The sequence below is a fragment of the Rhinoraja longicauda genome, chromosome 22, assembly GCF_053455715.1.
Source record: "Rhinoraja longicauda isolate Sanriku21f chromosome 22, sRhiLon1.1, whole genome shotgun sequence".
In the NCBI taxonomy this organism is placed as follows: domain Eukaryota; kingdom Metazoa; phylum Chordata; class Chondrichthyes; order Rajiformes; family Arhynchobatidae; genus Rhinoraja; species Rhinoraja longicauda.
In genome coordinates, this window is record NC_135974.1 from 4,544,016 (window position 1) to 4,557,681 (window position 13,666).

The 13,666-nt window shown below is 40.9% G+C and overlaps 1 protein-coding gene across 1 annotated transcript in view; it reads left to right on the plus strand.

Annotated features, from left to right (window-relative positions):
* The window catches only part of ddx27 (DEAD (Asp-Glu-Ala-Asp) box polypeptide 27), a 35,501-nt gene that overhangs the window by 5,833 nt on the left and 16,002 nt on the right, over nucleotides 1-13,666 (plus strand). Inside the window, exons 2-10 of the mRNA XM_078418634.1 lie at nucleotides 10-153; nucleotides 1,981-2,040; nucleotides 2,963-3,182; nucleotides 3,269-3,309; nucleotides 3,839-3,925; nucleotides 4,453-4,558; nucleotides 5,416-5,589; nucleotides 7,061-7,211; nucleotides 11,259-11,358. Coding sequence (XP_078274760.1) covers nucleotides 10-153; nucleotides 1,981-2,040; nucleotides 2,963-3,182; nucleotides 3,269-3,309; nucleotides 3,839-3,925; nucleotides 4,453-4,558; nucleotides 5,416-5,589; nucleotides 7,061-7,211; nucleotides 11,259-11,358 — 1,083 coding nt within the window. The remainder of the gene's footprint in view (nucleotides 1-9; nucleotides 154-1,980; nucleotides 2,041-2,962; nucleotides 3,183-3,268; nucleotides 3,310-3,838; nucleotides 3,926-4,452; nucleotides 4,559-5,415; nucleotides 5,590-7,060; nucleotides 7,212-11,258; nucleotides 11,359-13,666) is intronic.

Here is a 13,666-nt window from a genome sequence, read left to right on the forward strand (position 1 = left end):
TCTGTTTAGGAATTGCCTGTCGTTTTGCTGAAGAAAAAGAAGTTCAGGAAACAGTGTGTGGACTTCAGCGAAGACTTTCTCTTTACTGAGAAGGATGGGGCATGTGATGATGATTGGGCGATGGCAGATGTCCTGAAGCAATTGAAGAAAAAAGTGAGGTTTTCTGATGTCATATTCCAGCTGCAGTAATCCTACAGGTTTTATAAAAATGTCAAATTGCATTCAGTGTTGTATTGCTCAAAGTTTTGCCACAATAACATGGTTGAGCCAGAAACTTCCAATCACACTGTGAGCAATGGTGTGCATGGTGCTGTCCTTATTGTGGCAGTGTGGTCCATGTAGGAACTCCTATTTGCTGCACCTTTTATAGACAATAGACAATAGGTGCAGGAGGAGGCCATTCGGCCCTTCGAGCCAGCACCGCCATTCAATGTGATCATGGCTGATCATTCTCAATCAGTACCCCGTTCCTGCCTTCTCATACCCCCTGACTCCGCTATCCTTAAGAGCTCTATCCAGCTCTCTCTTGAATGCATTAATTTTTATGGCCTAATGTTTGAAAAGGGTGTATGAAATGCCAGATTTCTAGAAAGATCAAGCAAAGAAATCATCTTGATTTTGGGGCTGAACTTCCAATTTTGTTAAAATTAGATTATTTTGACTATTAATGCAGTAGAAGACATTGTTCTCTGTTCAAATGTTGTTGTAAAACTGAGTAACAAAACTTGGAAGCTTTGTTTTTGATTTTCTGCCAAAGTAAGAGTATCTCTGCATTACAATGTGACAATAATAATCTGAAGTATATGTATGGAAGTCCATACGATCCTAAATCAGTTACTGGTTTGTTTTCCCTCCTTCATTATGTCTGATTATTTATCAATTTACCTGAGACAGGTGTTTTATTCTCTAAGTTGCAAACAATCATTAGCCTTCATTAGCCGGGGCATCGAATATAAAAGTAGGGGGGGGTAATGATGGAATTGTACAGAACACTGGTGAGGCCACAGCTGGAGTATTGTGTACAGTTCTGGTCACCACATTATAGAAAGGATGTGATAGCTTTGGAGAGGGTGCAGAGGAGATTCACCAGGATGCTGCCAGGGATGAAGGGCCTCGGCTATGAGGAGAGACTGGGCAGACTGGGGTTGTTTTCCCTGGAGCAGAGAAGGCTGAGAGGGGACATGATCGAGGTGTACAAGATCATGAGGGGCATAGATAAGGTAGATGGCGGGGAACTTCTTCCACTGGTGGAAGGTTCAACAACGAGGAGACATAGATACAGGGTAAGGGGAGGGAGGTTTCGGGGGGATGTGAGAAAGAACTTTTTCACCCAGAGGGTGGTTGGAGACTGGAACTCACAGCCTGGGGTGGTGGTGGAGGTGGGAACACTCACAACGTTTAAGAGGCATTTGGATGGGCACTTGAAATGCTACAACATTCAGGGCTACGGTCCAAATGCGGGAAAATGGGATTAAAATTAGACTGGTAACGGGCGGCGCGGACACGATGGGCCGAAGGGCCTCTTTCTGTGCTGTAGGACTCTATGACTCTAATCAGTCACAAGTGAATTGATCTGACATCTGGATTCTCTAACATGGCAACTTGTGATTTTTGACTGGCCCCAGCTACATTTCATCAGTTCTCCTGCAGGATTAAATGGCGACACAGTGGGGCAGCAGTAAAGTTGCTTGCTGTCTTAAGTGCCAGAGACACGAGTCTGATCCTGACTACAGGTGCTGCCTTTGCAGAGTTTGTACGTTCTCCCTGTGGGTTTTCTCTGGGTGCTCCAGTTTCCTCCCACACTCCAAAGATGTATGGGTTTGTAAGTTACTTGGCTTCAGTTAAAAAAATTGTAAATTCTCCCTAGTTTGTGTAGTAGAGTGCACGGGATGATCGCTGGTCAGCGTGGACTTGGTGGGCCGAATGGGGACTGTTTCTGCTAAAGTAAAAGCTAAAGATTGATATTTTGTTTCTTTCCAGAAAGCAGCAACAACCTTGGACGAAAAAATAGACAAAGTTCGAAAGAAAAGAAAGAAAGAGGTCTGTTGTTTTAAAAAAACAAATCCACCAGTAAATTGTGTCTGAATGCTCATATGTAGGAAGTTCAGCAAAATGACTACATTTTGCAGCCTTGTCCCTTTTCCTGAAAATCTACAGTTATCTCTTCACATATATCTAAAATAATAAAGCTAATGATTAAGGTGTTGGTTTGCAGGAACTATGTCACTGGAGCCAGCAGATTTTCTGTATTTTATCTGAGTGGTTATGCTTTATGTGCAAGTCTAGGTAAATGCAGAGTTCACAATCAAAACTGATTTTGTTCCACTCACACGCATAATTCAGGGCAACAGATACCAGTCGGCAGCTGGAGCTCTGATAAATCATTTACTTTCAATCTAGCCCAGTAATGCCCCAATGATTGGAACTATGTGACCAGCGGTGTACATAGAGGGAAAGGGATTTCAAATCTTAGTCTCAAACAGGAATTTCTCTTCCTAAATCTTTCTATTACTTCTCGTTTGGCCTCTCCTTAGATCGTATCCCTTAGATCATTTGCTCTAATGTCTGTGTTGGCCTGTGTCAAATTTTCTTGATAAAACACGTCAACATTCTATATTCAAGAGTCCACAATTTGTGTATATTGTTGAGCTGCATTACAGATTATTAAACTAAAACAAGCCAGATTCTATACTCATTTTAAATTCACATACAAGCTTGTTCATTGTATTCAGGTGAGGTCTAGTCAATATCTTTTTCTCTCAAGTGTGTGTGACATTTGTATCATATTTTTATCCCAGATTTTTGAAATGCAGTTTAGCTCAAACTGAACTCTGGAATGACTTTACTCTCTCCTTTGGATGAATTCATTGAATTATCCGGGGATTGTGGTAGATCTACTGCGTATACATTATTTTCTGGTTTTTAAAAATTAATCCACCTGTCTGTCCCTGCTCACTTCCAGGAGAAATTGACAAAAGAAGAGAAGCGAATAAAGACCGATTCGACTGAGGACTCTGTATCCAATGCAGACGTGACAAAGGCAGATGAGGACGAAGCAGACAAAATCGAGGACAATGATGAAGAAAAGGAATCTGATGGAGAACAAGCGACAGATGATGAAGATGATGAAGAATTGATATCTGAATTCTCCCCTGAAGATGAGAATATTTTACAGAAAGCAGGTAGGTAGACTGCTGGGTGTAATTTACAGAGTGTAATTTAATTCCAGCATGTGATTGATTTTATTTGATTACTATTTGTTTCATAGACACACTGAAATTAAAAGGAAAGAAGAAGAAAACTAGAAATGTGAGTACTTCGCCTTCTTTTGTGGTGTGAAGATAACAAGGATGAATTTATTGCTGAAGATGAGCCTAGATGCTTTGGCAGAAGCCTCAACAGATAGTTGTTCATGATCTTTACCAGCAGTTGAGATTTTACTTTGCTTAGTTCTAAATCTCAGCTGGCAAGAAATGCTTGAATGCCGACTGGTTGCTTGGGATTGAAGAGACAGCTAAATGCAGGCAAGTAAGAGGAACAATATCAAGGCTGATTGAAAGGAAAGGAGTCAACAGCAATATTGAAGGAGAAGGGGCAGAGTTAGTTAGGGAGAGTAGTTGATGAGCAAATGAAGAAGATAGAGTGAAATGCTCTGGAAAATTAATATACATTTGGGTAAAGGCATTCTATGCATACAAGGTAGGAGAACATTGTGAAGGGTTTAAGAAATAAGGGATGCTGGATAAGATTGTTAAATTGAGGGAAAATGAAGAAATATGATGTGATGATATATTTGTGTAGGTCTCCAGATTCACACTGTTTTTCTGCACCAATACAGAAATCAGGCTTGTTCTTTGAAGATGCTCCGGAGATTGATGACAGCCTCATGTTCCAGGACATGAATCTCTCTCGACCACTTTTAAAGGTATTGTGTGTTAATGTAATATAAGAAGATAACTGCAGATGCTGGTACAAATTGAAGGTATTTATTCACAAAATGCTGGGGTAACTCAGCAGGTCAGGCAGCATCTCAGGAGAGAAGGAATGGGCGACGTTTCGGGCCGAGACCCTTCTTCAGACTGAGTTAATGTGTAGTACTTAAAGTATGAAGCTGTCAGTTTTTAAACTCGCTACGGCGAATGCTTAGACCATTTTGTACACATTTAATTGTTCTATTGGGATTCTTAAAATGTACAGTTTAAATTGTTTGATGTTTGTCAATGGCTGTCCATGATGACTGCAAGTCTAGGATCTTAGAGTGATAGAAAGATATACAGCATGGAAACGGGCCCTTTGGCTCAACTTATGCATGCTGACCAAATTGGCATTTGGCCCATATCCCCGTAGACATTTCCTATTAGAGTCTGATAACTATATTGCATGCTATATAGCATCTCTTGGACAGTTTCTCCAATCTCCCTAACCGTTATTCCTCTGTGTGATTGAATTTAGGCGATCACTACCATGGGTTTCAAGCAGCCAACTCCCATTCAGAAAGCGTGTATCCCTTTGGGTTTGCTGGGGCGAGACCTGTGTGCATGTGCTGCCACTGGGACAGGTAGGTGTTGTTCAATAACTTGTCTGTCAGTCACCAATATCGCTTGTATTTTTATATTTTATATTTTGTACACATAGAATTTTTAGTGTGATGTTAGACAATAATATTTTCTGGAACTGAGCATTATTTTTTTTCTGTGATTTCACTTCCTGTATTGCAAGCACAAGCTATTAAATTTGGGCTGTCAGTGCACGTTTGTGTGCGATCTATGTACTATCTCTATTTATTTATTGTAAATTGTGCAGCTACTGCTCTGTCTGAGTTAAACCTTTTTTGTGACAATGCAGTCTAGCCATGATGTACTTTTCACAAAGTACTTGCACACCATTGGTATTCTTGGCAAGTAGATGCATTGGTATGGCTTTTTTCTGGCCATGGCTTCAAATGAGTTTAGTCCAAGGCAAATTAATTGTGAAACAGAATTTAGGTTTACTCAGATATGAACCTAACCCCATTTTAAGAGTACTGTATTTGACAAGAAAAAAGTCTTATATGTTTAGTTTAGTTTATTCTCGCATGCACCGAGGTACAGTGTAAAGCTTTTGTGCGCTAACCAGTCAGCGGAAGGACAAGACATGATTACAATCGAGCCATCCACAGTGTACCGATAGACGATAAAGGAAATAACGTGAATAACGTTTAGTGCCAGTAAAGTCCAATCATAGATAGTCCGCGGGTCTCCAATGAGATGGATTGTAGTTCAGGACTGCTCTTTAGTTGTTGGTAGGATGGTCAGTTGCCTGATAACAGCTGGTTATCTTTCAACCCGATATATCACTGAACATCTGATGTTTAAAGATTTTAAACTCTCATGTGGCTGTTAATTAGGTTTATCTTTGTATTCTCCTACTCTTTAGGTAAAACTGCTGCTTTCATGCTGCCTGTACTAGAACGTTTGATCTATAAACCACGTCAGGCTCCTGTTACCAGGGTGTTGGCCCTTGTTCCAACTCGTGAACTAGGCATTCAAGTGCATTCTGTCGCCAGAAATTTGGCACAGTACACATCCATCACCGTCTGCCTTGCTGTAGGTAAGTTTGGACTGAAATTGTAACTGCTACAGTGAGAAAACTGAACCTGATTGTGGCAACAACATCTATTTCAATGTTTTAGATTTGTGCCAACTTCTGTATGCTCTTTACAAAACAATATGTATTGCTATAGTGTGATAGTCGGTGTAACAGAAAAGGCAAAAGTGTAGATAGCTACACCACAGAGTAAGTGATGTAATTGATGCCAATGGCATCCATGTCAACCAAAGGCTTTGATATCTCAGCAGAGGGGCAATGAAAATCCAGATCGTGGTTTACTTGGGATATTATAGTTCCATGGACTCAACCCGAAACGTCGCCCATTCCTTCTCTCCTGAGATGCTGCCTGACCTGCTGAGTTACTCCAGCATTTTGTGAATAAATACCTTGGTTGTTACAACACATCCCCTCTTTCTGTTGCTGCTAAATCAGCCTGTGCACAGATGATATTGCTGCAACCACTATAGCTGTTAAAAGAGAATTGTCATGTGATCTTCCAGATGGGAAATTCTTTATTTCAAGGCTTTGCAAAATGCACCTTAATGCAAATTAATGGGCAGCACGTAAAGACTTCAGAGGTGACTGGAACTGAATTTAAAGAAAACTTTCCTTTTGAAGAAATGCATAACTTTTAAATGAAAATCAAGAAAACTACAAAGGCTTGAAATCTGAAATAAAAACTGAAAATTCTGGAAATATCCAGTTGGTCAGGCAGCATCTGTGGAAAGAAAAGCAGAGTTATCATTTCAGGACTGTGGTAATCACAACTTGAAAAGGTTCACTTAAACTTTCAAAATAGACTTAAGTTGGCATTAATCTATTAATTAGTGTATTCTTCGGACAGTATTCTTAAAATGTTATTGGAAAATATTAAATTACTGAAGTCGTTCCGGAGGTACTCTCAGCTTTTCCCTTCCATTCAAATCTGGGAGAGAAAACCCATTTCCTGGGATCTGCCACATGATTCTAAAGTGAGTATGAAGTGCAAATTTTGAAGTTTTCATTCAAATTTCTTCACCTCTGTTGGACTTTATAATTGGAGCGTAGTAACAAACTGATGGCATTTTGAAATATTGACTTTCGTGTATGTGCATGGAAATCCCAGAAGTTGCTGTCAGTATCACGGGTCATGACAGCAATTGCCGCTATCCCTCAAAATCTGGACTAATATTGAAAGAAGCTGCTCTATTTTTGTATTGAAAGCAAGTGCCTTTTAAATAGAATATATTTATAAACTGGAACATGATGTCAGAGTTTGCACATTACAAAAGTTCTGTTTAGCAGGATAACATGTTTTTACATGAGAGTTCTAGCCAGGAAAGAGCATGGGGCTTTTTTGGTGCACAGGTACTTGCCTTCTAGGAATAGAGAACAAATTCTCAGCATCGGAGTGAACTGGATGGAATTTCTGTGCTGCAACATTTTCATTGAGGGGCTTTAGATAACTACAAAACACTATGTTTATTTTCAGGTGGATTGGATGTAAAATACCAAGAAGCATCTCTGAGAGCAGGGCCTGATGTTCTTATTGCCACCCCAGGCCGACTGATCGATCATCTTCATAATTGTCCTTCCTTTGATCTCACCAGCATTGAGGTCCTCATTCTGGACGAAGCTGACAGGTAAGAAAGGGTAAAAAAAAACCTTGTTCATGGAGGGGGGTGGGGGAGTAAAACAGCCATTTTAAGGTTCTGTTCCAGTTGCCTTTAATGAGTAGGAGAATGGTACGATATGGGGGAAGTTCATAAGTGATAGGAATAGAATTAGGCCATTCGACCCATCAAGTCTATTCCGCCATTCAACTATGGTCAAAGATACTAAAAGAACAAGATGGACCACTCCGTTGAAATCGCGTATACGGAAGTGTAGTATGCAAAGGAGTCATTTTAATAGGCAAAACCCACCGTTCGCTATGGCTCTCGCAGTGTAATCAGTGTTTTGGGGGAACAGTATGTGTGATTATACCATTAAAGTGCAGAATGTATCTCATCTATCAATTCACAGATTTTTTTTATTTTTCTTTTTAAATGTTTCTGCCTACTAAAATGGCGTCATGACATACTACGGTTTTTAGGGTTGAGTGGTCCAGCTTGTTCCTCTTGTATCTTTTATCATGGCTGATCTTTCTCTCCCTCCTAACCCCATTCCCCTGCCTTTTCCCCATAACATAGAAACATAGAAAATAGGTGCAGGAGTAGGCCATTCGGCCCTTCGAGCCTGCACCGCCATTCAATATGATCATGGCTGATCATCCAGCTCAGTAACCCGTACCTGCCTTCTCTCCATACCCCCTGATCCCTTTAGCAAAAAGGGCCACATCTAACTCCCTCTTAAATATAGCCAATGAACTGGCCTCAAGTACCTTCTGTGGCAGAGAATTCCACAGACTCACCACTCTCTGTGTGAAAAAATGTTTTCTCATCTCGGTCCTAAAAGACTTCCCCCTTATCCTTAAGCTGTGACCCCTGGTTCTGGACTCCCCCAACATCGGGAACAATCTTCCCGCATCTAGCCTCTCAACCCCTTAAGAATTTTATATGTTTCTATAAGATCCCCCCTCAGTCTTCTAAATTCTAGCGAGTACAAGCCTAGTCTATCCAGTCTTTCTTCACATGAAAGTCCCGCCATCCCAGGGATCAATCTAGTGAACCTTCTCTGTACTCCCTCTAAGGCAAGAACGTCTTTCCTCAGATTAGGAGACCAAAACTGCACACAATACTCCAGGTGCGGTCTCACCAAGGCCCTGTACAACTGCAGTAGAACCTCCCTGCTCCTAAACTCAAATCCTCTTGCTATGAATGCCAACATACCATTCGCTTTCTTCACTGCCTGCTGCACCTGCACGCTTGCTTTCAATGACTGGTGCACCATGACACCCAGGTCACGTTGCATCTCCCCTTCTCCTAATCGTTCACCATTCAGGTAATACTCTGCTTTCCTGTTCTTGCCGCCAAAGTGGATAACCTCACATTTATCCACATTATATTGCATCTGCCATGCATTTGCCCACTCGCCTAATCTATCCAAGTCACTCTGCAGCCTCCTAGCATCCTCCTCGCAGCTGCCACCCAGCTTCGTGTCATCCGCAAACTTAGAGATGTTGCATTAAATTCCCTCGTCCAAATCATTAATATACACTGTAAATAACTGGGGTCCCAGCACTGAGCCTTGCGGTACCCCACTAGTCATTGCCTGCCATTCCGAAAAGGACCCGTTTATTCCTACTCTTTGCTTCCTGTCCGCCAACCAATTTTCTATCCACCTTAACACTGAACCCTCAATACCGTGTGCTTTAAGTTTGTACACCAATCTCCTATGTGGGACCTTGTCGAAAGCCTTCTGAAAGTCCAGATATAACACATCGACTGGTTCTCCCTTATCCACTCTACTAGTTACATCCTCGAAAAATTCTATAAGATTCGTCAGACATGATTTGCCTTTTGTAAATCCATGCTGACTTTGTCCGATGATTTCACCACTTTCCAAATGTGATGCTATCACATCTTTAATAACTGACTCTAGCATTTTCCCCACTACCGATGTTAGGCTAACTGGTCTATAATTCCCTGTTTTCTCTCTCCCTCCCTTTTTAAAAAGTGGGGTTACATTAGCTACCCTCCAGTCCTCAGGAACTACTCCAGAATCTAAGGAGTTTTGAGAAATTATCACTAATGCATCCACTATTTCTGAGGCTACTTCCTTAAGCACTCAGGGATGCAGCCTATCTGGCCCTGGGGATTTATCTGCCTTTAATCCATTTAATTTACCTAACACCACTTCCCGACTAACCTGGATTTCCCTCAGATCCTCCTTCTCATTAGACCCCCGGTCCCCCGCTATTTCCGGCAGACGGTTTATGTCTTCCTTAGTGAAGACAGAACCAAAGTATTTGTTCAATTGGTCTGCCATCTCCTTGTTCCCTATGATCAATTCACCTGTTTCCGACTGCAAGGGACCTACATTTGTCTTAACTAATCTTTTTCTCTTCACATATCTATAAAAGCTTTTGCAGTCAGTTTTTATGTTCCTTGCCAGTTTTCCCTCATAATCTATTTTCCCTTTCCTAATTAAGCCCTTTGTCCTCCTCTGCTGGATTCTGAATTTCTCCCAGTCCTCTGGTATGCTACTTTTTCTGGCTAATCTGTATGCTTCATCTTTTGTTTTAATACTATCCTTGATTTCCCTTGTTAGCCAAGGATGCACTACCTTTCCTGGTTTGTTCTTTTGCCAAACTGGGATGAACACTTGTTGTAGTTCATCCATGCGACCTTTAAATGCCTTCCATTGCATGTCCACCGTCAACCCTTTTAGCATCAATTGCCAGTCTATCTTGGACAATTCACGCCTCATACCCTCAAAGTTACCTTTCTTTAAGTTCAGAACACTTGTTTCTGTATTGACTTTGTCACTCTCCATCCTAATGAAGAACTCCACCATATTATGATCACTCTTGCCCAAGGGGCCTCGCACAAGAAGACTGCTAACTAACCCTTCCTCATTACTCAATACCCAGTCTAGAATGGCCTGCTCTCTCGTTGGTTCCTCGACATGTTGGTTTAGAAAACCATCTCGCAAACATTCCAAGAAATCCTCTTCCTCAGCACCCCTGCCAGTTTGGTTCACCCAATCTATATGTAGATTGAAGTCACCCATTATAACTGCTGCACCTTTGGTGCATGCATTTCTAATTTCCTGCTTGATGCCATCCCCAACCTCACTACTGCTGTTAGGTGGCCTGTACACAACTCCCACTAGCGTTTTCTGCCCCTTAGTGTTTCATCTGACACCTGTACTAATCAAGAATCTATCTATCTCTGCCTTAAATATATCCACTAACTTTGCCTCAACAGCCTTCTGTGGCAAAGAATTCCACAGATTCATCACCCTCTGACTGAAGAAATTCCTCCTCATCTCCTTCCTAAACGAACGTCCTTTAATTCTGAGGCTATGACATGCATATTGAATCTGTGGAATTCTCTGCCTCAGAAGGCAGTGGAGGCCAATTCCCTGAATGCATTCAAGAGAGAGCTAGATAGAGCTCTTAAGGATAGCGGAGTCAGGGGTATGGGGAGAAGGCAGGAACGGGGTACTGATTGAGAATGATCAGCCATGATCACATTGAATGGCGGTGCTGGCTCGAATGGCTTCCTCCTGCACCTATTGTAAAAAAAAATAAAAAATTTAATGACCTCTAGTCCTAGACTCTCCCACTTGTGGAAACATCCTCTCCACATCTACTCTATCCAAGTTGACTGGAAAATGGGTAGAGTAAAATGGGATTAGGACAACTTGCTGCTTGATGGTCAGTATGAACTTGGTAGGCCCAAGTGCAGGATGATCAAATATTCACTAATTAAATATTATTTTCAAATGTTGAAAATGTTAACAATGAAAAATTTGAAATAAATTTATTTTGGATGTATAGACCTCACCTACGCAGATCTACATTAATTTTCATTTAACCATCACTCACATTTAAAATTAAATCTTTGTCCTTAAATCTATTCAGTGCATATCTTGGGCCCTTAATCCATCCAAGATGGTGCAGTGTTACGACTTTGGCTTTTTCGGTTCAAGTTGCTACAGCAGTGTTTTGTACAAAAGAGATGGAAATATTTGTGAGGTGGGGTTATTGCTTTATGTCATTTCTGTTTCTTTCTCATCTGCAGGATGCTCGATGAATACTTTGAGGAACAGATGAAGGAAATAATTCGGCTCTGCTCCCACCAACGACAGACAATGCTGTTTTCTGCTACTATGACTGATGAGGTGTGTGGAGGTGTTGCTGAATGGCATATCAAAGTATTTCCACCCTGTTGCAGAGTCAAACTAACAGACTTGCTGAGCACTAACATGCATACTCAAGTAGTAGTCACCTACAGGAAGCTCTTGGACGTAGCAAGCTTTTTATTGGCCTTTCCCTGCAACTAATCTTTCGGCATCCTTACTGAGTAGTGCTCTGAAAATGAACAAATTGTGAGGTGCATCAACTTCTGCGACTAAAGGCGCTTCACATTTTGTTAGTAGTCTAACTTGAGGACTGGTGTATATCAGTCGAACTTGGCGACGATATAAAAATTTGAGGGAAAACAAGTTGTGGCAAGGACCCCAAAAGTCCATCTGCCAAACTTTATCCATACATGGATGCGTTGCCATACAGATGTATGGATATAGTTTGGCAGCTGGAGCATAATGTAGGAAAATGAGAAGTTATCTATTTTGTTCAGAAGAAGAGAAATTGAGAAAATTGGTTGAATGGAGAGACTACAGAGGAATCTGGGTGTCATCCTATACAGAGCACAGAAAGTTAATGTGCAGGAATTTGTAAGGAAGGCAGTTGGAGTATTGCCTTTTTATTATAAAAGGGAAGGATTATACAATTGAAAGTCTTAGTACATTGTTGACGAGGTTGAACCTAGAGTCCCAACTACAATTTTGGTCAGATTATTTAAGGAAGTATATACTTTTATTGAAGGCAGTTGAAAGTAGGATCATGAGGTAGATTCCTGTGATGGAGATTGTCCCATGAAGAACTGTTGAGCAAGTCGATCCACGCTAATTGAATTAAAAAAGAATGAGAGGCGATCATATTGTAACGTGCAGAATTTTGAGAGGATTCACAACCTGATGTAGTGAGCATGTTTTCTCTCAAAGGTGACGGGGGCATATTTTCAGAGTAAGTGATCACCGAAGAAGCTTTGTTCTCTAAGGCCTTGAATCTTTGGAATTCTGTCCCCAGATCTCTGATTCCTAGTCATTGAATATATACAAGATAGAGAAAGGCAATTTTGGGGATTATAAGTGAGTCGACGTTATTGAGAATGGGCAGGAAAGTGGAGATTAGACTAAGAACAGATATGCCAGCGTTTTATTGTATGTTGCAGCAGTCCTAGAATACTGTTGCTCCTGTTTCTTTTATTGTTGCAGAAGTAACATTTGTCTACATTTATTAATGTTTTGCTGTTGTATTCTGTTTCCCAACTTGTAAAACTCAGATTTCAAGCCCAATGTTTGGACTTGTTTTTGCTTTTGTGTGCTTCATTCTCAAAGCCACGCCACTCTGCTACTCTCTCATTCTTCCCGCCCTACCTTGTATTAGGCATCTCATTAGACATCTTTATATCCAATATGCCAGCCTTGGTGATCATAGTAGCGCACAACCAGATGCAGATTGTTATAAAAATATGAATTTGGACTAAGTTGCTCTAGTCCTTGCTTGCACTGCAATTGAATACGTTTGTGACTGATCCAGTTGTAACATCAACTCTGCATTGCACATCTTTCACCCCCTTGCCTGTCTAAACTCTTTATCTACCTCTGCCTTAAAAATTCCAAAACTCTCTCTCCGTAGATGATGGAAGCAGAGATCCAAGGCTAATGACCTTCTGTAAGAAAAAGGTCTGCATTATTTCTGTCCTAAATGAATGACCCTTTAGTTTTAAACAGCAACCCCCAAGTTTTTGAATTTCCCATGGGGAAACATCATCTCCTCATCCTTCTTGACAAGACCCCTCAGGATCTTATTTGTTTCAGTCACTCACCTCTCATTCTTCTAAACTTCAGTGAATACAGACTTAGCCGGTCTAACCTGTAGCCTGTCTAATCACACCCGTCCACTTACTAATATAATAAACCTATGAATTACTTCCCATATAAAAGTCATCTCTTAAATAAGATAAATTCTGCACACGGTATTCCAGCTGAGGTATTACCTGTGCCCTCAAACTGAAGAAGTTTTGCATTAATTGCTGTAGCAATAATCAGTCACATTCTGTTAGGAAAGAACAGCAGATGCTGGTTTAAATCAATCAGTCTGAAGAAGGGTCTTGTCCCGAAACGTCACCCATTTCCTCTCTCCAGAGATGTTTCCTGTCCTGCTGAGTTACTGCAGCATTTTGTGTCACATTCTGTTATAATTATATATCTGTATTGCAGCTTTTGCCAGCCATATACTGATAGCCAGATTCCTGATCATTATAGAGCTCTGCAATCTAATGTAAATAATTTGCCTTCTATTTTCCTTGCCAAAATTATCCATTTAATTTTCCCCACGATATCATCCAAGTGTCAGATGTTT